This window comes from Lissotriton vulgaris, chromosome 12, assembly GCF_964263255.1.
Source record: "Lissotriton vulgaris chromosome 12, aLisVul1.2, whole genome shotgun sequence".
Classification (NCBI taxonomy): Eukaryota; Metazoa; Chordata; class Amphibia; order Caudata; family Salamandridae; genus Lissotriton; species Lissotriton vulgaris.
The window spans coordinates 774,768,659-774,795,882 of NC_141700.1; the positions used below are offsets into that span (position 1 = coordinate 774,768,659).

Consider the following 27,224-nt stretch of genomic DNA (forward strand, 5'->3'; position numbering starts at 1 on the left):
AGGTACTGCCCTGTGAGATGTAAGGTCTAAGCCTAGAGTACACTAGAGGTCATATTTTCAAGAGGAAGTGTGAACATATTCTCTATCTGATATTACACCCCCACCTCCCAGTGCCGCGTTCATCACTCTGAGAGTTCCTCTTTGTGGCATTTGATTCTATCCCTAATGTCTTTCTTGTATGTTGATGTTGACTTTTCTCTTGTGAAGATCAATTACATGCCAGTCTATTTCTTGTACTCAGACTTCTAGGTGAGAAAAGTAGGGGAAGAACAGATGTGTGTGACGTACCTTTAAATATAAACTCCGCCTCCTTGCAGTTGTGATGCAGCCAATCCAGGAAGCAGCGCTCCTTCAGCGACAGGTTGTGGTGGCTTTCTGTGAAGTCCCACAGCAGGATGTCTTGGAACTCATTGCCCTCATCTTTGACCAGCGCCACGTGGCCCCGACTCGGGACTGTGGCCATCAAGAACAGAGGCCTGACCTGGTAGCCCGACACCTCTCTGTCCATCGCCCAGGTCTGACGGAGGGCCGCTCTCCTGTCGCTCGACGCCGGGTGGGACTTCATGGCCAGCAGCAGCAGTGGTTTCCCGCCAGGGGATTGGCAGTACCCAGGCTTGTCGACTAGCAGGGTACAGTTGTAGCTCTGAAGGTGTGGGAACTCCACCTCGTACTGGGTGAGGTTGAGGTGGTAGGTGGAAAAGTCATCCTTCAGCGTAAAGGATTGTCGTTGAGGTCTGGAACTTATGTCTTTGGGGCGGACTGCATGCAGATTGCTTAACATGAGGACCCAGAGGGCAGACACTGCAATAACAAAGAGACCAACAAAGGACAATCTTCTGCCCCATATCTTCATCTTCTTCAAAATCTGTTCACCTGTTGACAAGAAAACACAAAAGGTTACCTTCCAAAAGCCCATCAGAATGGCATTCATTTTTGGTGCTGATGCTTGAGCTATCATCTTTAAACACTACACTTCCTAGATTAATTGTTTTCTGGGTGTGTGATAAAATTAAAACAGTGTCAATATCACTAATAACACTGAACCCAAACAAGGCAGTTGTCGCATTGATGAAAAGCATCCGTCAACCAAACAAATTCAGTCAAAGATGAGAATAGGAGCACATTTTTCCAGAATTCTTATTCTCCTAACAAACTTAAGCCAGACTTTTTGTTTTAACAAGAAAAAAAATAATTCATTTCTTCAGACATTGCACCAAATTAGGACATCTTCTGCAGTGCAATCTAAGAGTCTTTATCTGCTGCAGGACTGGAGGGCATGATTTCTAGTATTTCATTTGGAAATAATGTTGTGTGACACGATTCGATGCTGTGTTCACTTATGGTGGGGGACTGCACTGTCCAATAATGAAATCAGAAGATTTTCCGAAAGGCCAGTAGAGCTGGGTCAGAGTCAGCAGCATGCACCAGGTAGGAGGACGAGAGTGTGGGGACCTCAGAGATCCACAGAAGATAGACTTGAGAAGGAAGAAAATGTGAGATAAGGCATAAGGAGGGAAATGATGTACTGTGACCACCCTTGGCATCATGGGGACCTTCTCTGGCATGATGTTTTCTATCTCTGCCAGATATTCACTAACCCAGAAGTATTGGGGTCCCACTCGGAAAGACGGCGCCTCTCATTAGTATCATGGTGGTCACTCCATGCAGGATGCGGTCTTCCCAGGAATCTGCACTTGGGCACGAGAACCAATCTCGGTCTATGTGGAACACTAGTGTTTGAGAAAAAGGTCAAGTTGATATATGGAGAACAAATACATATTTGCAAAAGATGAAAAGCTTGTAGGTGAGGGCAGGCATAGTGTCATTTCTGAAAATGATGAATTAATATTTTAGGGAATGTTTTTTTCCTTCAAAAGAAGAGCTGGCATTGGGGACAAAAAGAGTGCCTCTTCAGAAAACGAAAAGGACATTTTTTACAGAAAATTTGCATATTTGTTTAAGTGATGAAAGAACATTTATCAGGGATGCGCTCATTTCCAAAATCTATGACTTTTTTGAATAACATTTCAACTTCTATGTAGCTTTGTGGAGGCTACTAGGTTTTATTTACGGGAGAATTCCTGCAAAATGTTTATTGCAGGAAACAAATATCCCAGTGAAGATCCACTTTTAACAGTGCAATTCTCGGTATAAGTAACATTTATTGTTTGTACAGCGCTCTGATATCCGCTTGGATCTTGTTTGCGCTCTATAAAACTTTCAAAATAAATAAATAAATAGGTCAACCTCAGATAGGGCCACCTGGAGTGCCTTGTGGAGATCTCGGAAAGGCCAAAGTGAACTCAAAGAGGACGCCATTTTGGATTCAGACAAGACGCATGTGAGTTCACTGATCACTGTTCTAAAGTGGCAGAGCCAGGATGAGGTGGGTCTACAACCACTTTGCTCACTATCCTCTATAATGACTTACCCGATAAGTGCGAAGTTGAGTTTTAGGCCAGACCGCCATAGAAAGGGCACCATGCGACTGTCTTGGTATTGTAGACAGAACAAATGTATTGGTTTGTATCACGCTTGCTATCTATACATTAATGCTAGCTTTCTTTATTTGCAACTTAAAAAATAAAGTGATACTCAATTGTCTAACAACCAAGGTTATAGTCACAGGGACAAAACATTAATTTATTTAGGTACCGCGTTTTCTAAAGTGCTACAATGTCCGCTGGTGGTCACTTCGAAGCACTCGGCGGCAAGGGTGCATAAATTGAACAGTACAGTAGAGTGCTGTGATGTGGGTAAGTGAGCGTGTAGCAAAAATCAGTAGTTAATAGTCCACTTATGGTAAATCCTACCCTACTCAAGGGGTATTGAATGTTGACCATTTTGGAATAAGGTGTAGTGTGTATTGATCATAGACCTATCAACTGGCTACGTTTGGGGTATTTGAATTAATCAACAGTGTTGGGGGTTTGGGTGGAATACCCTTCTGCAGCCCTAGTTATATATAGAGTGATGTGTGGAGCCACTCTAATGTATGTCGGTAAATTATGGCGATAACCTGGGGTGCCCAACTGGTCAAAGCTGAAAACGTCTTCCTGAGAACTTTCATTTCATTGGTTAGGGTCACACCTTTGACCCCTGCAGGTTGGCGTTGGTCCGCGACGACGCTGGTCAAGTGATGGTATGAATCGTCTCCTTTTCCAGGGTAGGCTCAAGCTCAGTCCCCAGGCTGGGTATAAAGATCTGAGTTCTCTTCCAGGATTTAATTATATTGATTCAGAACTTAAGACCCTTCATGTAAGCTGCTGCAGGGAGTCCCCAGAGTGTCTGAGTGGTGACTTTATTGGGTTCTACATTTTTGGATCATCAAACCATTCGATACTATTCGAGGATCTGTCCACACTGAAATCCCTGGTTGTGTTGTATCACTTGTTTGTGTAATGACACCAATACATTTTGGAGGCTTGCTCAACTAGTAGCAGTATTCATCCATTCATTTGTTCTTTCATGATCGATCCCCCAATTGCACACACAATGCCTTGATCACTGAAATCATTAGCCATTTAAAAAAAATGTTTTTGTAATATCTATTTGTGTCTCATGAAGATGTTTGCAGAGTGCATGGTCTACCCTCCTCAGACTTCTAGGCGCAAGGGAGAAGCGAAACATAGACAAGCACAACAGACCTGTCATTCCGTTCAGAGGTACTCTGGTGCTTGCTCTAAAAAACAGTTTTCAGGAATTTGTGAAACTTTAAGGATCATCCATCTGTCCTCAATGCGGAGGCAAGCCGTTCTAAGAGTTTCTTGGTACCAGTGAGAAGGCAGGGCCACCATGTCTCCCTATCTCTACTCTTGTGTTGCTGCTCCTAAGTCCATTGTGCCATTCTTCAGAACATAGAGATGCCACATGAAGCTTGGGAGGTCTGGGCAGAGGGTGGAATGCACATTATTTAAGAGAGAAGTGGAAAGCAGGAGTTGAGGAGAGATGGGGCCCTGAAGGGTTAAACATCTAACGCCATGTGATGAATGCACGAAGCCTGGATCTTATGGATCCCACCAGCCTCTACCAGCTGAAGGTTCAATGATCTGGTGTAGGTTACTGAGTAAGTAGCCTGGACCTCTGTGCAACAAGCAGTAGCCTGGACCTCTGTGCAACAAGCAGTAGCCTGGACCTCAGTGTAACAAGCAGTAGCCCGGACCTCTGTGTAACAAGCAGTAGCCTGGACCTCTGTGTAACAAGCAGTAGGCTGTACCTCTGTGTAACAAGCAGTAGCCTGGACCTCTGTGTAACAAGCAGTAGCCTGTACCTCTGTGTAACAAGCAGTAGCCTGTACCTCTGTGTAACATGCATTAGCCTGGACCTCTGTGTAACATGCATTAGCCTGGACCTCTGTGTAACATGCATTAGCCTGGACACAACCTGAAGACCGGATTATATTTGGGGAGAGGAGTTGGTCTAACGGCTAGGGCGGTCGACCTCGAATCTGGAGAACTGAGTTTGAGTCCCCGCAAAGTCGCTTAACATCCTGTGATTCTGGGTTAATCACTTAATCTCTCCGTGCCTAACAAAAATGAATGTGTCCTCATGTAATGCAACTGGTGCTATGTCAAGCTCTCTGATACTCTGTAAAAAACAAACAAATTTTAATTAAAAAGGGAATCCACGTCTTCCCAGGTAACCTGGTGCTGCTACTTCAGGGGCAACACGTTACTGAGCGGCAACTGACGCGGAGGCAGGATGTAATCTCTAAAGATTTATCAGCAGCTAGTCTGCAGTCATAAACAAGCCCTGTTATCTTTGCTTACTTTGGTCGAGATAGCGCGAAGGCCACCACGGCCTGGGGCTTCCGCTGTGAAGAGAGAGAATTCCTTCAATGGTTTTTAAGTGAAATAAACCTCAGTGAGTGACAGACACCATGGAACTAGAGACCTGAGCTGCTCTGTTGGGTCTGCAGTAGGACTGGGAAGAAGTTTGATTACCCTGGAGTAATTGGAGTAATTTTGGTAACTCTGCTTTACTCTTTGACGCAGAATTTCGATAATTACGCTGTTACTCCTACTTGTGTAGTTAAGTAAAATTTGAGGGGAAACAATCCTACACATTTAGTGAGTGCACGCGGCCGCTCTCTATTTGTGTTCTGCTGCATTTAGCACAGTTTCTTAGCACAAATGCATCCTCATGTCCATACTGCTAAGAAAATAGCGCTAAATGCCGATAGTAAGTTGGGGAAAAATCCTATCTGAAGAGCACATTTGGAGACCGCGAGCGGCTGCACAAGCTCGCTATTCGTGTTCTATTGCATACAGTTTTATTTATTTTTTTAAGTTTAATAAGCTTTATTAACATAAAAATTCAGTATACAACATAGGGCGATACCATAGCAATACTTAAGAAAAAAAACAACAAGTGTACAGAGAATGCCGTAAAACACAGCAGAAAGCCATTTACAATTTTAGGGTTTATAAGGAGAAAAGAGGGGAAGGAAAAGAAAGAGGGAAGATGAGGTAAACTCTGCAGCTGAGGATCAAGTGGCAATGTCTATACATCAAAAACAGGAAGGAATGTAATTGATACATTCCATATAAAAAATTCTTTAAAATAATAAATATCTCAAAAAGAAAGAAGGCAAAGAAGTGAAATAGAGAAATTATGGAGGTAGGAAATTCTCAGAACGATCACGGGATACCTGAGTAATAGAGATCTTATTTAAATAAACAGTTAGGGGTAACCAAAATATATCTCTATTTAGTTGTGGATTACAACAGGAAGCAAAAGCAGTGTCCAATCTATGATAATGACATACATAGTTCCACTGCAATTTGATAGAGAGTTTGTTTGCATATTTCCAATTAAGGGTAATCTGTTGAAAGGCTCCGACTAGCATGAGGTCAAACGACCCTCGTTCGTGAGACAATAACCCAAGTGAATCGGATAGACTTCCGGTAAAGAGAAGGATATTTGACGTGGGGATGTGTAAATCACAAATAGTCGAAAGCCTAGCCCAAATTTGTGACCAAAAAGAAGTTATGGGGGGACTTGAAAAAAGGAGGTGACATAGATCAGCCGATGGGTGATCACAAGACCAACAGGTCTTATTATCAAAGTGAGTGAAATTGACAATGGAAATAAAAAATAATCTGTGATGTAGCAAAAACATACATTGAGTAGTAGATCCAGATCTAGAAATATTTAACGATCTGATCCAGATCTTGCTCCAGAAGTCAGTGCCCCGTACACATTCCATATCAGACTCCCATGCAAGTTCCACCTTAGTCTTAGCGCGCGCCAGATCAGCAGAGTTAAAACATTTATAAATGAGAGAGGCCTTTGGGGAAAATCATAAAATTCTAGTAAGCGGATCCTGTATAGACAAGGGGTCGTCGTAGGGGAGAGAATACAAAACTTCCAGAATTGTTTCAATTAGTAACAGGATTTTGTGATAAAAATGAACGAGGAGACTGAACTGTGGCTTGGAATTGGGGATTGTAATAAGGAGAGAGGCCATCAACAAATCCTGAACCCAAATGATACCTTTAGATCTCCAAAACAAGGGTCTATTGTTGATAGTGAGAAGACAGTTGTGCCAAAGAGGAGAATGCAAACATGTATCTCGAGAGATTATCTTTGGTTGACAATGGGGTCTTAATGAGCAAGTGTGTTTAAAAAGAGGAAGAGATGTGAGAATGGTTTGGGCCGTAAAAGCTAAGATTTCTAGGAAAGAGAAAGTGGAAAGTAAGGAGCGTTCAATATTGAGACATAAAGGGGTAAGAGAAGAAATGCCGGTATGGAGCCAATAGGAGGCCTGTTTAAGACAAAAGGCTTTATGGTATAATCTAAAATTTAGGGAAATTTACACCTCCAATAGATTTTAATTGTCTGAGGTGAGAAAGATATTCTGGATTTTTTACCATTCCATAAAAATTTGGAAAGAAGAAAGTCCAATTTTTTTTAAATAAAGAGAGGGAATATGAACTGGGATCATGGAAAGAACATATAGTAAGATAGGAGAGACCATCATCTTAATAGAATCCAAGCGTCCCCACCAGGAGAGAAAAAGAGGGTTCCAAGAGGAAAGTAATTTGGAGATCCGATCAAGAATTTGTTTCATATTTATTGCAATCAAATCCGGTATGGAATTGGTAAACCATAAGCCTAGGTATTTAATTTTAGAGCTATTCCAACGGAATCCAGTCAGGTCAAAATGATGTTTAGAGCTAAATTTGGTTATGGGGAGGATTTCTGTTTTGTCAGAATTGATATAACCAGATACTGCTGAAAAATCTGAATTTTCTTGTAATAACGGGGGGATAGAAGATTATGGGTTGGAAATAAAAAATAAGATGTCGTCTGCATAAGCAGAAAGCTTCAAGAGATGATCTCCATACAGAAACCCAGAAATGGAAGCGTTATGATGAATGCGAGATAGAAAGGGTTTAAGGGATAAAATGAAAAGAGGAGATAAAGGAAAACCTTGCCTGACACCACGGTGAAGCGAAAAGCGATTAGAAACAAGCCCATTAACTATAGTAGAGGTAGTAGGTGTGGTATAAAGTAATGAAACCAGAGAGATACATTTAGGTCCAAATCCATGCCAATTTAGTGTTTTAAATAAGAAAGACCAATCAAGTCTATCAATCGCAGCTAAGGAATAAGATAGAGTGGACGCTTTGTTCAGAACATTGAAGAATAATCGAGAGTTATCATGTGGTAATCTACCCTTGACAAAACCACACTGCTACGGGCCAATAAAATAAGGTAAAAGAGATTTCAGACAAAGAGCCAATAATTTTGCAAACATTCTTTAATCCACATTGATCAAGGATATAGAGTGCTATTTCTTAGCGCAAAATGCATCCAGGGCATTTTCGTGCTAAGAAATAGCACTAAACGCAGAATTGCTCCTCTTGTGTATTGAAAGCATAATCTTGTGGAATTGCTGGGTAATTCCATGGGATTGCATCCGTTACGTCCACCCCTAGTCTGAAGGCAGATGAAGGGAGCAGGAGGAATCTGTGCTGGGGCCATCCGCTCTCCACAATGCTCACTCATTTTCTATTGATCTGTTGCTCCTCTCTGTGTGCCTCGATCTCGGTTTGCGATATAACACTGTTGTGCTGTCCTGTTATACACTCACTCCCCTTGTAGGTCGGTAAATGCTGGTTTGCTGTTAGTGTTAACTGCCTTCATGTGACAGTGTGTGGTTACATGTGCTAACGCCTTCATGTGACAGGTGTTAATACTAGTTCACTTGTCAAAAGTTTCTATTTCTGGTACATACGCTTCAACCTGTCAAGCGCCTGGATACTGTGCTTTATAAATCCTGATTGATTGAGTGATTGAACCTGTTGCCTCAAAAATGTGGGGAAAGTCATAGGTTTAAGAGGAATAAACACTTTTTTGGCAGGTGAGATAGGTTTGAAAAGTGGATGACTCCATTAAAGTCTATGGAGGTATTTTTCTGGTCAAGCGGGTGAACAGAAGTAAAAGTTGGCGATACCTTCCAAAAGTAGGTGATGTGTCAGGTGTAGGTACCTGCAGCTTAGTGTTTTCTTTTTATCTGAATACCGACTCTTCCACAGAGCACCTCTATATCCTCACCTACAGCGCGCACTTGTATCCTAGTACCTATACAGCCACAGACCGCACCCCTATCCTAACTTGCAGTATGTGCTCGTACACTAGTCCTGAGACATCCACAGGCCACACTCCTATCCTGACTTGCAGTATCTGCTCGTACCCTAGTGCTGAGACACCCACAGACAGCGCCCCTATCCAAACTTGTAGTGCATGCTCATACCCTAGTGCTGTGAAATCCACTGACCGTACTCCTATACTGACTTGCAGTGCATGCTCGTACCCTAGTCCCGAGACCTCCACAGACCACACCCCTATCCTTACAGTGCGTGCTCGTACCCTAGTGTTGAGACATCGACAGACTGCACCCTTGTCCTGACTCGTAGTGCGTGCTCGTACCCTAGTGCCGAGACATCCACAGATCGCACCTCTGTCCTGACTTGCAGTGTCTGCTTGGATCCTTTTCTCCCTAAGTGGGAAGGGTATGCTCAGACGTGGGTCCCTTGCTCACTGTGCCACTGGATTCAAGCTAGCCTGGCTGAAGAAGGGTGACATACCCTGAAACCAGTCCCAGGATGCTCGTTTCCAGTCCAGGGAGGACCTGGCTTGGCAGTTCGGTCTGGACTGTTCCAATGAGGCACAGGGTCAAGACAGATTTGCATATGGCTGGGTCCAAACTGGGGTGGTGTGGTGGGCAAAAGAATGATGGCTTTAACCCAGATCTTTTGACTGGGGGAGAATGATTGCATTGTGAGCATTCCGTCCATCATTTGTTTGCTGTGAGTCTTTCAAAATTGTATCACTAGGCACCAGTGTTTCGGGATTCCTCCCTCAACAGTGGAGAATATTTACAGGTTGCTGGACATGCTGCCAAATTTTCTCAGGTAAAATCCCACTCATAGCGTGCATGCATTCCAAAGCTCGTCAGCTTGGGGGCGGCTCACGAGAGCCTTTTATCAGTGAAAGTGGGTAGGAACACATTGCTTGCATGTAACAGCACCATTACCCCATAGTGTCTTGATCGTTGTAGCTCAGTTTTGCACACAAAGTTCATATTATATTTCCCCCTTCTTCAGCTTTTTCAGTTCGTATCCACTTTCACTGAGCTTCAGTCAGATGCTGGACATAAAGTTCTGGGTGAATTGAGGGCAGGATTGGAGTCCCTGATTGTTAGTTGACGAGATTTAGAGGTAGTTGAATCATCGGCGTATTGATGGCTCTTTATGTTCTAGTCGCGGATTATGGATCCAAGGGTTTTACGTAGAGGTTAAAGATTTGGGGACAGGATGGAACCCTGAAGTACTCCACAGCAGACGGGGAGCTTCTGGGATATTGCCGCTCCTATAGGTACGAGTTGATGGTGATTGGAGAGGTAGAAGGTGAACCACTGCCGGTCTGTCTCCAAGAAGCCCATGTGCGTTTCCGGGTGTGGATGAGTGCTTGATGTTCGAGAGTTTCGGTGAGAATGAGCAGCATCAGAAGCCAGGAGTTGTTCCTGGTTTTGGTGAGCGTGGTGCTGTCCCCCAATTGAAGAGTGGGTGTATCTTTGCTGTGTAGCCATTGGAGGCTGCAGTGGTCATCCTGTAGAAGATTGTTGTTGCCGGGCTGCTCCTGTGCTTGGCTGGAAACTGCTTTTTCAGTATTGTTTCGCCCGAACGATAGGAGGGTGATGGGGTAGAACTAGGCGAGCTCTTCTGGGCCAGTCTCATGAACAGAATGGAAATGGACAGTTAAGATGGAAGTAGCATTCAATCAATTAAATGACTACATTTTTACAAAAAATACCTGTGTAAAGGCACAGGCCCAAATCAGCACTAAACAGTATCAGTAATAGGGGTGGGTGTTACTCATGTCATTTGCTGTAACTTAATTATGCAAAATAACATTCAAATTACACGAAACTACGCAGAATTACACAAGGAGCATAATCCTACATTTAGCGAATGCATTTTGAACTACAAAAATATTGCTAAAGCAAACAAAACACATACAGTAGCAGCTGCTCGTGCTCGGTTCCTGCGCTCTTACAGAACGCATTTTTGTCCCAAATTACTCAACATAATGGTGTAATTTTCTGTGAATTTGTGTTACAAAATGAGTGCCCCCGCTGCCGCCAGAGCTGACCTTCACGAAGGGATGAAAGACGTAGCCGAGTGGATGACAACCAGCCGCCTGAAACTGAACTCAGACAAGACGGAAGTCCTCATACTGGGCTCCTCGCACTCCGCCTGGGACGACTCCTGGTGGCCCCCCGCCTCTGGGCACCCAAACCGACAGACCACGCACGCAACCTGGGCTTCATCCTGGACTCCTCCCTCTCCATGACCAGACAAGTCAACGCCGTCTCCTCGTCGTGCTTCAACATCCTGCGCATGCTACGGAAGATCTTCCGGTGGATCCCCACCGAGACCAGGAAGACGGTCACCCAGGCCCTCGTCACCAGCCGACTGGACTACGGCAACGCCCTCTACGCCAGAACCACCGCCAAGCTCCAGAAGAGACTCCAGCGGATCCAGAACACCTCAGCCAGACTCATCCTCGACATCCCACGACACAGCCACATCTCCGGACATCTGAGAGACCTGCACTGGCTCCCGGTCAACAAGAGAATCACCTTCCGTCGCCTCACCCACGCACACAAAGCCCTACACGATCAAGGCCCGAGCTACCTCAACAACCGCATCAACTTCTACGCTCCTAAACGCCATCTCCGATCAGCCAGTCACGCCCTCGCCGCCGCCCCCCGCATCCGAAGAAAGACAACAGGAGGAAGGTCCTTCTCCTACCTGGCCGCCAAGACCTGGAACTCCCTCCCTCCCCACCTGCGCCTGACCCAAGACCACCTCTCCTTCAGGAAGAAGCTCAAGACCTGTCTGTTCGAGCAGCAGCACCCCCCCCCCCCCAAGCGCCTTGAGACCCTCCGGGTAAGTAGTGCGCTCTACAAATGTCTTTGATTGATTGATTGATTGAGTGCGAAATTACAACAATTGCTTCGAATTTTGCCCAGGACTAAATCAGAAAGAGTCCATTGAGGAACCTCAAGACATAAACCACAACCCAGCTCAATTAAGACTTATTTAGGGACAGGACCTCATAGACACAAGTTGGGGCTAAGAGTCATAATCCCACTGGAGCACCCACTTTTTTATTGAGTAACTTTCAGGTCATTAACATCCAAATAGCGCCTACATTTTTTTTAATAATGTAGCAATTGTAAAACAATAAAGGGTTCTGCTCAGCATCCTTTAGGTGACAAGAAGGGAGTTAATGCTTGTAAACCACTTTGTATTAAGCTTCCTAGATTGAAGTTGCAAAAAAAAAAAAAAAAAACTCTGTAGCGCGTGCTCAACTTTCTAAGACATCTTACTGTCTGATGCTGCCCACAAACGCATCTCCCCCCTTAGGGTGCACCGCACCATTGCTGCAAACTGCTTCCCTGTGCTGTACAATCAGCCAGAGAGGATTACTTAAGCTGTATTTAATATTTAGGCCTATAGAGTTTATGCTTAGGTAGTTAATTTGAAAAAAAAAATAAGTGCAGAGGCTCTCGTCAGGTGGCAGCTTGCACGGCCGCCTAAAACAGAATCAACTACTAACCATGAAAATGGGGCGAGGATGTGGTGTAATGGGCAGAACGGTCGACTTTGGAGGTAGGGAACACAGCGGCTCCACATTCTGTGATTCTGGGCAAATCACTTAATCTCCCCGTGAACAAATATTTATTATTGATATTAAAGATATAACTGTTGCTCACTGGCGCGCATAAAAAGGGCTGGTGTTGATTAAGTGCTTGTGCTGAGCACCAGAAACCACTGGCTCAAATTAAGCACTGACTGTATGCCAAAAAAAACTTTCAGAAAAATGTCATAATTAACACCTAAACAAACTCTGAAGACAAAAACAGTAAAGACAGCTTTGGGCCTATGCAAATAAATCCATTCACACAAGATATCAGCTGTGAAGCAGAAGCAGACAAAAGAGGAAGATGGCTGCTGGGTGGAGACTTGTACAGACTTCAGTGACATTCTGGAATTGTAAACATGGTGAAGGTTTTACTTGAAGATGTTGCAAGGAGTTGGATAAAAAAAGGTTTACACATAATTGCTAGCCTCTGGTTTGGACAGGAACCAGCCCTCATGTGGGCCACACCCGGGGAGGATCACAAGGTTTGGTTTCTCTCCAATGAAAGGTAACCGTGAAGATCCAACTCGACGCCATGAAGGCAGCAATAAATACAGGGGCACAATCAAGTGTAGAAATACAAACGAGGGCCTCCACGGCCAACAAACACGAACAAAAACAGCGTCACCCAGCAAGGCGTTTAAAGGAATGATGAACCTATTGAACAATGCAAACAAGTCCACACTTGAGCAAGTTCATTACAGGGAGTGAGGAAAGGGGCAGCGAAAGGGCAGAGCGCTGCAGGAAAACCACCAGGCTCCACAGCCAAAATCTCCACTGTGGGACACTGATCCATGGGATAGTTCAGCAGAGGCACATTTAGGGCGGAAGCGAACCGTTTTTGCAGAGGCCGCCGCACCCCCCCCGAAGGGGGGGGGGGGGCGAGGCTCAAGGGCCGGCGCCTTAATCCACGCCGAGCCCCAGTGGAAGAACCGGTTCTAGGCGCCCAGAAGCGGCAGGAAGGCTCAACACCTCGCAGGGGAACATCCTGTTGGCACCAAGGAACCCCCAGCCAATAGGGGGGACAGCATGGTACAAACCCCCCAATGGGGGTCCAGCTGCACGGAACGGACGAGCAGAAGGGGGGGATATAAGCCACCGCTCCCCCCAGATAGCTCCTAATTTTCGTGGAGCGGGGGAAGCAGCGCACCTGAATTTTTGGACCCACACCTAGGAACCAGCAGTTGTCGCAGTGCTGGTCAGCAACACAAGCATCGGCGGGAATTGTTACAACGGATGGCTAAAGAGACACACCAACAGGGCGGTGTGTAGAAGTAGGCCACTCATTCTGGGATGCCGCACGGCAGGGTGAGGTGGCCGGGCCAAGGAGGGGAGTAGCGAACGGAGACGGCGCTCGCGGCCCAGACCCGGCCGGACGGCAGGGCACATAAAGGTAGCGAGTTGGGGCCTAACTCCTTGGAGAAGCTACCCCTCCCTACACGCAAAGGGCGTGGGTGACCAGCCAAATGGCGATCCCTGAGGTAACACGACAAGGAGGAATACCAACGGACCAACAAAAGAACTGGTTTGGTAGGCGTGCCATCTACGAACTGAATGTACCACGATATGATCTGCACAAGATGATGATTGACATGTTTATGACCCAGATATGATTTATGACAATGATGATGACATGTATGATTTATGACCCAGATATGATTTATGTAAATGATGATGACATGTATGATTTATGACCCAGATATGATTTATGACCACGGCGATGGCATGTATGATTTATGACCCCAGATATGTTGTATGACATGTTTATGACCCAGATATAATTTATGATCCCAATAAAACTGCGGCCAACAACCACCACAACAACTACAACCTTGTTGGCTAAGTGTATTGGGATAACAGGGGTATTGGTCTTGGGGTAGATACTTCCCACGGTATGGGGGAGTGCGGGGGTTATGAACCCACTGGGCTGGGCCTGCTCCCCTCTAATTCTCCATAGCGGATGAGTTTATTTGGAGCAGCACACATTAGAAACAGAAGAACATGCAGCATCTAGCTGCAATTCAGTCGAGACAGGACAAACACAGAAAGTCGCTGGAACCTTACAGCGTGCTCAGGGTCTTACGTCACACGTTCTGTGACGTCACCGAATTATGGCTACGAAGACACAAGGAGTCTGATCAGACCACTGCTGTCGGAGAAAAGAGAATTCACAAGAAAAGACTAAAGAGGAAAGGGAAGTTGAAAAGGACCTTTATTACTGAGCATTCCTACCTCAGAACGCTATAAAATAGAGGCAAATGACTCTGATCAGCTGGCGAGGTTTGTACTCAGCTGTGTCTTGGAATAAATCTACATGTAATCAACTAGAAGTATCCTGTCATCTATCACCATCTTATTTACAACAACTATCACCTACTTTGAGGATAGAGATCTTTGATCCTTTCTTAGTGTCAAGGTGGCTTAGAAGCAGCTCCTCTTCCATGTTACCTACAAATAAACTACTCAAGACATCTACTGTATCCTAGTTCCTTACTACAGTAACGTAACTGGTGCTCATGTAAAGGGGCAGAGTTTGCGTTCTATACATATTTTGAAAAATAAAGTTTACTGGTTCCCTTTGCTTTCTAGTGCTTTCAGTTTTGTTTCTCATCACCATAAATATAAGACTACAAGTACCAGGATGCAAAGAAAACGCACATTTGCTGAGTTAATGGCGATACAGAACATGTGTATTTGTAAAGTGCACGTTCACCTGTAGGTACCTTGGCACTGAATAACATGTTTATTGTTACCCAACTCAATGGTACTCATTTTAATCGACCTCAGATGGATGAAAGACTGAGTGGACCCACCGGGATTTGAACCTGTGACTATGAGGTCAAACACAGGCTCCTACAGTGGGCGCATTAGTCCACTGAGCCACCAGACCTGGTTTGCCCTTTGTATATCTTGAGTGACAGGCTCCAACTAGGATAAAAAGCGGAGGATTAAGGGGCACCACATGTGGTTCTACCGAGGGCCCTATCTGAGCAGAGGCCGGCCCTGCGGCCGAGCTCTCTGGTCGAGAGCCGGGCACATGAGACCAGCAGTGATGCTCCGGAGGGCTCCCCCCAGAGTTCTGAACGCAAAACACCCAAATAAAGAGTGAAAAGAAAGCACAAACCAACTACGTGTTAAACAACCACTGGCAAAGACAATAGGTCTGGCCCTGTTAGGTCTCGCCGACTGACAGCCTTGTATTAGACAGGCCACTATAGACGCAAAGTGGGCTTGAGTCAGCCACTTGTTCATGATTCAATGGCGTTCTTTCCTAGTGCTTGTCCTGCCGAAGAAGGTTTTCGGCCCCTTTGCACTGTAACTGGATGAGTTGTATCCTTCCACTTCTGAAGTCAGGACATTGCAGTGCATGAGGGACTATTTGCTCCGCACCCACTTGCCTTCTTTTGTCCTTTCTCTGTCTTAGCTTCCCCTTCCCTTTCCCACCCTGCTCGATTTATTGAAATGGTTGCCCACTTCCTTCCACCTCACTCTCCATCTGCAACGTGCCAATACATATTTAGATGGTTTTTAAACCAATTGAATTAGACCACCCGTGCATATGTACACGTTCACGGCGGCCATCTTGGATTGCTTTCCTTTTGCTTTAAAAAAAACTATTTCAACACGGCTGCCTGTGAATGCACTGCAGCAATCTTGAAATGTTCCTGGAAGTGTGGTGACCTGCCTCATTAAGGAAGGAATAAAGGTGATGGAAAGTGCCTCCAGGGCAGATGGCGCACAATTCCCTCTATAATTGATGTATGGGAGGTTAATATGCCCCAAGTTGAGGGTCAAATCCAGTAAAAAAGGTAATAACGTTGAAAATGCAACTACAGGTCACCAGCGACAGGAGAAGGCATCATTCTTGCAAGATATCTGAGGCAGTAGATCCACACTGTAAGCCGTGAGCTATTACCGAACACTCCTTTATTGACTACCCAAATGAGGAAATGAATCGTTATCATTCACAAACAATCAGTAACTATGTACAAGATCACAATGGAGTCAAATGCCTCCAGTGCTACCGGGGAGTGTATTACTGTACTCTATGCATTAAGGTTAGCAACCAGTTTATGTCATGCATGATTGGATAAACTCTGCCCAGTAACCACCTGTCCAAATCTCGAGCCCAAGGGACGCGGTGCACCGAAACCCTGCGTTCTCTCTTGTTAGGCTTGGTGTAACTACAGCAACGTTGGCGGTGTCCCAGGACCTACCCTCCTTGAACCGGAGATGTGGAGTCACTGGTTCAAGGGGCGAGCCAGACCCTGAAGGACACATACTTGCATCTATCCCACACCGACATTCCGTCGACCAGGACCATGGATGTACACGTGTAGTGAATCTAACCGAAGCCAGGTGGATCCAAGACGCTTGAGTTTTGGCGATGGCTCCCCACAGGCTAACAGCAGCATGGGCACAGATCTGAAAAGTACTCTGGGTAGATGCATTGGCCTTAGAAGAGCCTTGCTCTTTCTTTCCAGCTGTAAATAGACATGCACTCTTTTGCAGGCGTTGCTGTGTGACCTTTATTGAGTCTTGTTACTTGTCTCATAATGTACCAGAGTTGTAAACACTCATCAAGTCCTAGGGTCAGGCTTGTGTGCTCGACCCCAGCTACCCTTGAAGGGAGCAGACCCATCAGATCTAGCCGGCATCCCGCAAGCAGCGCAGTGGTACCCAGGCCTCTGGGACGCTCATGGCAAACAGCAATCATTCATCATGGAACTGGCCGGCAGCCTCTAACCTGCCCCATGACTTGGGGACAAGGCCTGCCATCTTGTGTCTTAAGCAATGCCAAAACACTATTTTATGTAATAATTGAAATATATTGAGAGGGTAAGGGAGTGAGGGGGATATCAGGCGGGTAGAAAGAGACAAAGAAAGTGGGGAGGGGGAGAAGAGAGGGCGAGAGAGGAGGAAAGAGATCTGGAGGAGGACAATGGGTAGAGAGAAAGCAAGAGGGAAAGTCAGAGAGGGATAAGGCAGAGATAAAGCTAAAAACAAAGAGGGACAGAAACCGATATTAGGAAGAGAGGGAGAGAGAATAGACAGATAGAAATGCATTATTCGACAGCATTAAATTGTTAGAGATACAGCGAGACACCTAGGTGGAAAGAAAGAAAGAAAGGAAAGGCAGCCGCCGACAGATTGAGGTATGTTGGACCATTGTTTCATTGAGAAAGTAGAGAAGAGAACAAGTGAAGGAGAGAAAGAAAGAAAAAGACATAACGAGGCAGAGAGGTAGAAGGAGTGGGCGCCATTAAAACCACATTCACCCCACCACCACCTCACTGTGCCGATGATTTTATTTTTTCTGACAAATTTGCACAATTTTTCTGCATCTTTGTTCTACTTCTCCTTCCTGTGCCTTTCTATTGAGCTTTCTTCTGGATCCTTATAATTCCTCCGCGGGAGCTGTAAAGCGGAGTCGCTGTTAGTCCACAAATGTAGAGCTTTTCAATTCATTCAGAATAGAGACCTTCCTGAAGTTCAGATCTTAAAGCTGCTCTGTCACAGAGACTGTGGCCCTATCCCAAAAGAAAGTGTCATGAACCAATCGCAGGCTACAGACTAGAGACAGTAATCTCTCTTTCCATTGATCCATCAGCTGGCATCCCTACAGGTTCTCATTTGAAAGGTCTGCTTCCGGTGGCTGTTCTTCTCTCTTCCCCACTGAGAGGTTGTTTGATGATCTAGATTTGGAAGTTTCCAACCCTTTGGGGTCCATCTAGATTCTGGGATGCCACAAGCCTATTCCCCAATAGTATTCAGTTTTTTAGGTCTTAGTTGGTGGCAGAGGCGCCATGTTTGGGGTGGTTGCAAGTAGTTTGGTACTGCTGCTCATGCATACGGGATCTAGGTCGTATGTTTGGGTTGCCTGGGATATCTTTGTTGTTTCATGGTGGTCATGGTCGCCTGCAGTTCCTTGTTTTTAGGTCTGGTTCAGTGGTCCAACCTGTGTGTTCTCTGGTTGGGCAGTTGTGGCTCCCTCACTTCTCCGGTTGTCTGGCATCAATCGATTCAGTTGGGAGGTTTTTAAAGGGAGTTAAGTTAGGAGACTATGGAGGTGTCGTTGGCTGTCGGCAAGTTGAGGCCCAGGTATCTCCATTAGCTTTTGTTGTGTCTACAGTGTCCCGCGTAGTTACTAACAGTTGGTGGAATGTGGGTGGCTGGGCTCAACTCTACTGTAGATGAGGCTGTTTTTACATCTCTGCTGTTGCGTGGAATTTGGTGTTATGTTTTGTTATCTGTTTGTTCTCGATTCTTGCTGGCTTTGATATATATCCACATAATCCAAGTAATGTGATGAAACCGACTCGATGGTGTGACCCGTAGATCATGTTCTTACACGTCCCAGTTACGCGGAGTGGAAGGGTGCGACGGGTGATTTGAAGGAGTCCTGAGAAGAACTGGAAGGAGTGTTCATGACTCAGCGTATTTGAACTTCCTGGTAAGTAGCGCAAGCGCTAACATGTACGGTTACTATATGTACAGTTGAGGAAGAATAGTGACACAACCAGATTCTTGCAATTATAGGTGGATGTCGGACTGCCTGAGACTCCAGAGCTGTGAAATATCTGTGAAAATAAGACAAGGCGCACAGTCTGGAACCTCTGAGCGTACCACGCGACGTGTCAGTCACTCACAGGGTTTTGTAAACCCAACAAACATTATCCGGACCCGGCAGACAGGGCGTGCCCTCATCAGCCCACGCGGACCCGCAGCCCTTACCGCGCAGCACCACAGTCACCGCCCACCAGTGGCCTCAGGTGGCACCTCTTAGTACAACATGTCTTCGGCAGGCTCCAGGGATGTAATCACAGATCTGAGAGCCAGGAGTTCCATTTGCCAGGCTAATTAAAAGTAAGCCCCTCTCGCATTCAAAATAATGTAATCAAGTCTCATAACCATGCCTCACTCATTCAAATATACACACACTGAACTTTGTAATGTGTCAAAAGGACTCATTAATTCTAGTATAAAAAGTGTACTCATTAAAATCTTTATAATGGTATCCTAAAATAGCACATGTATGACTTTTTGCTTTTTACAGATAAAATGTCTTCATGTCCAGCTCTACGCTAGATTTCATCAACATTAAAAACACAGTAATTAAATTTTCATAGGTAGTATCACTATGAATACACAAAAATGTCACAGTCAATATGTACAATAAACTGCATATTTTCACCATAATACACAGAGAAATCACAAAAAGAATTTTTGATAGAATCACAAAAAATATATATTTTTGGGAGTTGACAACGCCGCATTACGTGGACGAGGCTTGATAGATCCCACCTTCTTCAGTACAAGAACTGTATTTGACAACAGAAATCTCTCTGCACTCTGCTGTTCAACGACCCTGCCCTATTATTCCAACTGGTTGGAGAGGATTTTAGGATGTATTATATTCTTTTATTTTTATCCTTGTTACTCCCCATAGGAAAATTATTTATCATTCCACTTCACCTCTTCCAAATGTAGGACGATTCACTATTTATTTTTCCTTGTACCTTTTTCGATATGGAAGTACCTATTCATTCTCTCTATGCAAGGGTAAGACCGCTGTTCTGGATCCTCAGCGATGAATCAGTACGGGTGCCCTTCTTATGCCTTTACGGCATAATCTTTTGCTTTATTTAGCTTTCCCGTCGACTTGGTCACAAATCTTTCTTTTTTAGGTTTTGCCACACCGAAAGCTGCGCAGCAGACTTTCGCGCAGGCGAAATCTTTTGTCTAGAGTATGTGTGTGTAGTCCCGCCCCTCTGTTCCATTGGCTAGCTCCATAAATGGAGGCTAGCCATTGGAACAGAGATCTATGCGTCATGGCCGGACCAGATTCGTGGGCGTTCCCGACAGTTTTTCGCATTTTGCACCACGTCATGCGGCTGTGGGCAGGGTTTTTTTTTTGTCGTCAAGGCTTGTTTTCGTAGTTTCTCTGAAGATGGCGGCCGGGCAGTAGCTTGCCTGCGAAGCTCCGCAGTTTGTGGGCTCAACGCACATTCCAATCTTGTTCATTATTGCATTCATGGTGCATTTTCTTAACTGTATCATCAGGACCAGATATCTCCTACTTTCTGGGAAGCAGCGTATTTTAGCGAGGGGGCTGGAGGATGCGCTAGTGAGCGGCGAGGAGCAGGGATGTACCCCCCAGTGTTGCACTGCAGCATTATGAAACCCCCAGTGGTTTGTGTATTTTAGTGACTCCGCGAGGGCTGCCTCCGCCGCTCCCTGCCGCCAGCGCAGGTTTTGTTTGGGACCGGGGCTGAAGCATGCGCCTTCCTGACAGGAGGGATGTTGTGGTTGTCTGTCCTCTGGCAGACTGCAGCATCACCCGGGCTGCAGCAGGGGGAGAGAGAGCAGGTGGAGGCTGCACACACTGCAGTGACGCTGCCTTGGAGATGGCGAATTCCTCCTGCCTTTGAATGAGCCGGGGATGAAGGGTCCATCCCAGCCCTGCCGAGAGATGCCCGGTGCTGACCAGCCGTGCAAGGAGACCGGGAGGCAATGGCAGCCTACCAGCCCCATCTTTAGCCCCACCCCACCCCATTTCCGCGCCGCATCGGTCTGTGCCGGCATCTTCCGTTCGCTGCGAGGGGGCGCGGGGCAGCATCCAAGCTGGGAAGGCACCCACCCGCCCGCCACCCACCCATCCTCTCATCTCTCCATCCACCCGAGGGGGCCATGGCCGCCGACGAGGTCCCGCAGACGGCCGAGCACTACCAGGCGGAGATCGAGCGGCTGAGCCGGGAGCTGACGGAAACCACCCAGGAGAAGATTCAGGCGTCCGAGTACAGGCTGGTGGTGCTGGAGTAGAAGCTGGCCCTGAAGCAGCAGCATGACGAGCTGGAGGCCTGAGTATGACAGCCTGAAGCACGACCTGGAGCAGCTGAAGGAGGTGGGTGCGCTGCTGCTACCGCTGCCCGGGCCAGGCCTCTGCGGGGCACTGCCTGCTGCCGCACAGCGCCTCGAAGCGGGGTCGGCTCAGCGCTAGGGATCGCCATGGCATTGCAGTGAAATGCGTGGGGCATGTGCACAGTACCAGGAAGAGATGCATCTAGCCGGGGATGGGGCTCTGACAGGAAGTTCCCCAAACCATCCTCCCATTGCCAGGACAATACTTGGGGGCCGGGCCGAGGGCTTGGCCCTGCCCTGTTATTGCCTCTGTCAGGTTCAAGCGGTTCTTTGCAGGGGGCGGCAGGTGTATGTATTATGGGCATCTGACATTCTTGTGCTGCGCTGCGCTTTGCCGCCAGGGTTGCTGCTTTAGAATGTCAGGTGCTGTCAAAAATGAAAGAAAAAAAATTAATTAGCAGGCTCAGCGTTCAAGAAAATAATTGGACAGGAATATTTATTCTATAGGTTGGGTTGTGCTGAAACAATTGTGCTCACATTGTCAACGTGATATTTGCTTCTCAAGAACAATCACAAAGTATGTTTCTTTTATTTGTTAAGTCCAGATAGGAGAATATTTCTTTACTAATGTATGTTTTATGGTATATTTGCAGACATGAGTACGTTTGGGACTTACGATATTGATTATAAGGCATATCAATAAAATGAACCTGCAACACGATTGACATGCAACTGATTGTCCTCCTTGCCACGTCTGTACTGTAGCGAGCACCTGGTGTCCAGGGATGCACAGTGGAGTGGACAGTGCCGCGGCTGAGTGTGGCAAGCGAGAGCCCATTGTGGTGGGAGTCAGCCCGTAGCCAGCGTGACTAACACTTTCTAATTATAGAAACAGACATTCATGGTGGACAAGGCCTCACCCCGCCTACCCATCACCCGGGCTGCACTCCACACCAGACCTTGTGCTCTCCACTTTTAGACTCTTACACTTGGTACTGTTGCTTCAGTATACCCAATCCATACCTTTTATTGTATTTTATTTTTCATTTTGGCCTGCACTCATTCTGCTGGCACGATGCGCAGTCCATTCAGTGCACTGGATGGAGGCTTCCTAGTTAAGTTTCACGTAGGTTACACAAACCCACAGAATACTCTCGCTTGAAGGATGTTTGTTTCTTAAACTGTTCATTCCCGTTGGGAATGTGAATATCTCCTTCAAATTCTGCGCCTTGACCCCCAGTCTGCACATATTTACATGTTCAGCCGCCTCTTCCTCTAAAGCAGGCATCATCATGCCACCCCTTCTATGGACCATTACCAATCTGTCTTTATTTGTCTGGATATGAGGCGTCCAAAACCAGCTATACACATAATGAGACCTCACCAGGGTTTTGTTTAGTTTCTCAGCCCTTATCGGGTTAGACGTTCTAAAATCACCATTAATTAAAAAAGATAAATGAAAGAACACACTTGAAAAAATGTGCAGGTACCAAGTGAATGTATGCATGTATGACATGGTAAAGAATCACATTTGCGAGAGATTAAGCTAATGGCAATGTAAATGACAATGTCATTTATTTATCTGTTTTCAAAACCAACACATAAATACAAATTTTGTCATTTACAATGCCAATAACTCTAACTTTTCCAAAGGCGAAGCCATTGCATTGTAAATGCTTGTTGTTCTTTGTTGCCAGTGACACTCAAGAGTTTGTAGCACAAGGAGAGGGCCTGTCTGACGTGGAAGAGGTGTGGCGCAGCAGACAGGGTGACCTACTCCGGAACTCGGGGGCTCACGGTTCGATCCCCGGCGCCGGATTAGCCCAGCACCATGCAACTCTGGGCAATAGCTCGCTTAATCTTCCCGACAGCCCCCAGCGCCTTGACACCTTCGAGTAATTGTTCGCGCTTTACAAATACTGGACATTTACATTTAACCAACAAAAAACAATCAATCATCAGGATTATAAAGTAAATTACTCACTTGCCAGAATATTATTGACCAGCCTTGTAGTTATGTAACATTTATCCAGCACTATTAAGTGGCAATTCGCATGCCATCAGAGTTCATGATCCCACATGATGTCAATGATCAGGTGCTATTAGCGCCTGCACACCATCACTCCTAGGGTGAGAGCCCGAAATGCTGGGAGAGCCCGAGGGATGCTGGGACAGCGGCCATTGGGTCTTGCCTGCAACAGTGCACGTGCTCTCGCTTGCAAGAGATATTATATACAAAAAGGGCGTTAGTGTGTGCCCATAGCTTACAATTTGTTGGCTTCATTGTCACTCTTAGCTCCTAATTGGGCAATACACTCCAGCTTGAATGAATGAATGAATAAATATAAAATGTATAGAGCGCTAACTTAGCCCAAGGGCGTCAAGGCGCTGTAGCAGAACGATGTACAGACAGGAGAGGTCGTGCTCAAACAGGGGTATATGTGAAAAGCTAGGTCTTCAAGGCCTTGCGGAAGAGGGAGTGTGACACCTGCCCAGAGAGTTCCTCCGGGAGGGAGTTCCACAGCTTTGCCGCAGCAGTAGAGAAGGCTCTACCTCCCCATTTTGACTTTTCAAACCTTGGCACTCTAAGTAGGTTTTTGTTTGCGGACCTAAGCTCCCTAGTGGGAACAGAACTCTGCAATATTGTTTTAATACCATCAGGGCCCAATCCACAGTAGGCATTATGGATCAGGCAGAGGGTTTTAAAAAGAATTCTACAGTCCAAAGGAAGCCAATGCAGTGTGAGGAGAGAGGCGGAGACACTGGGTGGTATTTTGGCAAATCCATTACCAGCCTGGCAGCAGCATTCTGCACAAGCTGCAAGCGTTGCACCAGCCCTTTATTAATGCCCAAATAGAGGGCATTACAGTAATCCAATCTGGACATTACTAGAGCGATGACAGCCTGTTTACGTGAGGCAAGTGAAAGGAACTGGGAGATTTTCCTAAGGATCCTAATAATCCCAAAACAAGTGGACACTGTCCTGCTAATTTGCAGGCTCAAAGAAAGAGAATGGTCCACCATGACCACTAGGTTCTTCCCATGGGAAACAGGACTAGGGCAGTTGCCCAGCATGTCCCTCCACCCATCGCTGGACCACATGTCCAATTGGTTACCAAATATCAAGACTTTGGTCTTCTCACCATTCAGTTTCATAACATTTTCCACCATCCAGGACGAGACTGCTTGCATGCAATTTTTTAAATTAGTGGCGAAGTCCCTAATGCTGTGAGTGATCGACACCATTATTTGTGTGTCGTGAGCATACAACACCACCTCCAGCCCAAAGGATCTCCCTACCTTTGCCAGCGGGTCAACATAGATATTAAAAAAAGTGACGGGCTAAAGGAGGAGCCCTGAGGGACTCCACACGATAGGGAATTAGAAGCAGAGTAGAATTGGCCCATTTTCACTATTTGTGTCCGAACACTGAGGAAAGAGGCAAGGAGCCCCAGGGCCGAGCCCCCGATCCCTATCTCCCTGAGACGTTCAACCAGCCTCAGAGGAGATAGGGTATCAAAAGCTGCGGTAAGGTCAAGTAGGACCAGCAAAGTAGTGTGACCTGCGTCCACTTGGGTACGGATATTATTATATACTGCAGTCAGAGCTGTTTCCGTACTGTGGTGGCTTCTAAAGCCATGCTGTGAACCATTGAGAATCTGATGGTCCCTTAAGTAGGCACTAAGGTGAGAGTTTAAATAGGTTTCCAAAATCTTAGTTGGGACTTGTAGCAGAGAAATCAGCCAATAGTTTTTCAATGCCGTGGGGTCCAGTGATGGCTTTTTTAAGAGTGACTTAACCACTGCAGACTTCCAGGAGATGGGGTATTGCCCCTCTGAGATGGCTACATTCAGAACAGCGGTAAGGTGGGGGATAATAGCCACTCTGCCAATTTTTCGGTCCCTCTTCTTTCTTCGGGAGCATGGACCAACAACAGATCAATTGTCTTTGATTAGTGTCCTTCTGCTACTGCTTGTGCGGGGGTTGAGGTACTTTTTTTCTCATTCCACCTTTGTTGTTTTCCAATCATTGATTGCCCTCATTGTCCGTGTTGCTTTTCCTCTCTGCCACTCCCCCATTGTCCGTGTTGCTTTTCCTCTCTGCCACCCTTATCGTCATTTGTTGCTTTTCCCTCCCTCCCACCCCTGTTGTCCTTTGTTGCTTTTTCCACCTCTCATCCCCCATTGTCTCTGTTGCCATTTCCCCCTTCTAACCCCTGTTATCCGGGTTTCAAATTCTTTCCTCCTTTCCCCTCCTTGTCTATGCTGCAAATTTCCCCTTGCATCTCCCTGTTGTCTGTGTTGCAAATTCTCTCCTACCACCCCCCTTGTACGTGTTGCAAATTCTCCCTCCCACACCCTCATTGGGTTTTTTTTTGGCTCAACCGCTGAAAGATAAAAAGTGTCATGACATGGACAGTGCTGGCTGCGTCATACTGAGTTTTTAAAACTTTACTTTTAGCCATGCTGCTGTACAACATGGCTAAAAGACATTAGCAAAGCCCTTGCTTTTGCATAGACACCATCTATTGGCATTGCCAATGCTTGTTTTTGTATCCTCACGCCACCAGTTATGTCTGCACCCGCTTTGCCATTGGCCACATAGATTTCCTTGTCCCCCACCCACCAATTCATTGCTAGTTCAGGCGCGGTGGGGCCAGTCACCGCTCCGTCCCTGCACACTGGCTCAAATGGTGGGTCACAGTAGCTACACTGCTCTCCGCCACTGAAAGGGTGTCATAAAACAGTGGCAAGAGCAAAGCCAATAGGTCTAGCTTTGATGAGCTAAAACATGCAAATACAGGCACAAGCGCTGTTTATCTCACTGATGCCCAAGGCAAGCACAAAGGCTGTTTAGCTCACTGAAGCCCAAGACAAGCACACGCGCTATTTTGCACATTGAAACCCATGTACCCTTTAATCTGGTTTGCTAAATGTTGACTACATTGCCTTGAACTGGGAGAGGAGTCTTTTTGGTGTAAAACTGGTTCACACTTATTTTTCTGGCACTTGCAGGGCAGGTCTTGAATTTGGCAGCCATCTTAGACTGCCAAGCGGTGCTGTTGCCTTGAACTCTTGTTCACCCCTTGGTGCCACGGGGAGGCAAGTGGCAGCCTAACTGTAAATGCTGCTGATAGAGGGCGAAAACCTCAAGGTGACAAATATTTATCTTGGCACTGTATCTGGACATACCTGCCACCGACTGCACGTCTGTAGAGGCCCTCGCGTGCACAATGAGAGAGATATGACCAGAGCCACTGAAATTAGGCAACTTTGCGACTGCAGCGCTTTCTGCAGAATTATGGATTTACCATATAATACAACATCTGTTGTATATGCAGATTTTAACAAACGGATCAAAAGTTACTAAAAATGCGGCAACACAATGCTGTGCAATGGAAGGCCTTTTACTAAGGTTGACAGGTCTTTTTGTTGATTGTTGCTGTATTTGGGTGCCACACTTGTACTAATGGGGTGAAACTTTGCCCAGATAGTATTAACATGTGTAAATATGACACTAAGTAATACTATCACAAAATAAGCCACATTGTGCAGCATTCTTGTTGCATTATTTAGTCAGCCCCGCCACGAATATGTTGCTCCATTCCGCATAATTCCAGTGTCCCTAGATAGATATGACTGAGTGAGCATGCTAGGATTAGGAAAAATTATAATTAGAAAAAAATTACCCGGCAACCTATCTATTCAACAGAGCATCAATCACTCATTCTAGAATGTACGCGGCCCAAACAACAACGTTTGATCCACTTTGTTTTTTCCTTATTACTTGTTTATCCTCAAAGATATGCATTGAAAATTCATATAACATTTTATCATACCAGCAATACACATAAAATGAAAAACTCATTATTACAATGTTATAACACTTCAATTGGGTCAAACATGCGAGAAGTGTATTTTCTCCACTAACATCTCAAACCCTATCCATTCTTCCACCAGTATTTCAACCAACCAATCATTTACACCTTCATGCATACACAATCCTCAGCTCTTCTTAAATCCATAACAATTGCAGAATGGGTCTTCAAAAAACACTTTAAATGTATTCTGGAATATGTCCCATATCATTCAAACATGGGTCATGACCGAATTCACCATAAATCTACAGTTCTCATCAATGTT

The 27,224-nt window shown here is 45.8% G+C and overlaps 1 protein-coding gene across 6 annotated transcripts in view; it reads right to left on the reverse strand.

The window, feature by feature from the left end:
• Positions 1-27,224, reverse strand: part of LOC147678669 (beta-1,3-galactosyltransferase 5-like) — a 169,535-nt gene that overhangs the window by 38,534 nt on the left and 103,777 nt on the right. For all 6 annotated transcript variants that reach the window (XM_086946126.1, XM_086946125.1, XM_086946127.1 and 3 more), the window contains exon 2: positions 289-873. In XM_086946126.1, the coding sequence (XP_086802252.1) occupies positions 289-853 (565 nt within the window). In that variant the 5' untranslated portion in view covers positions 854-873. The remainder of the gene's footprint in view (positions 1-288; positions 874-27,224) is intronic.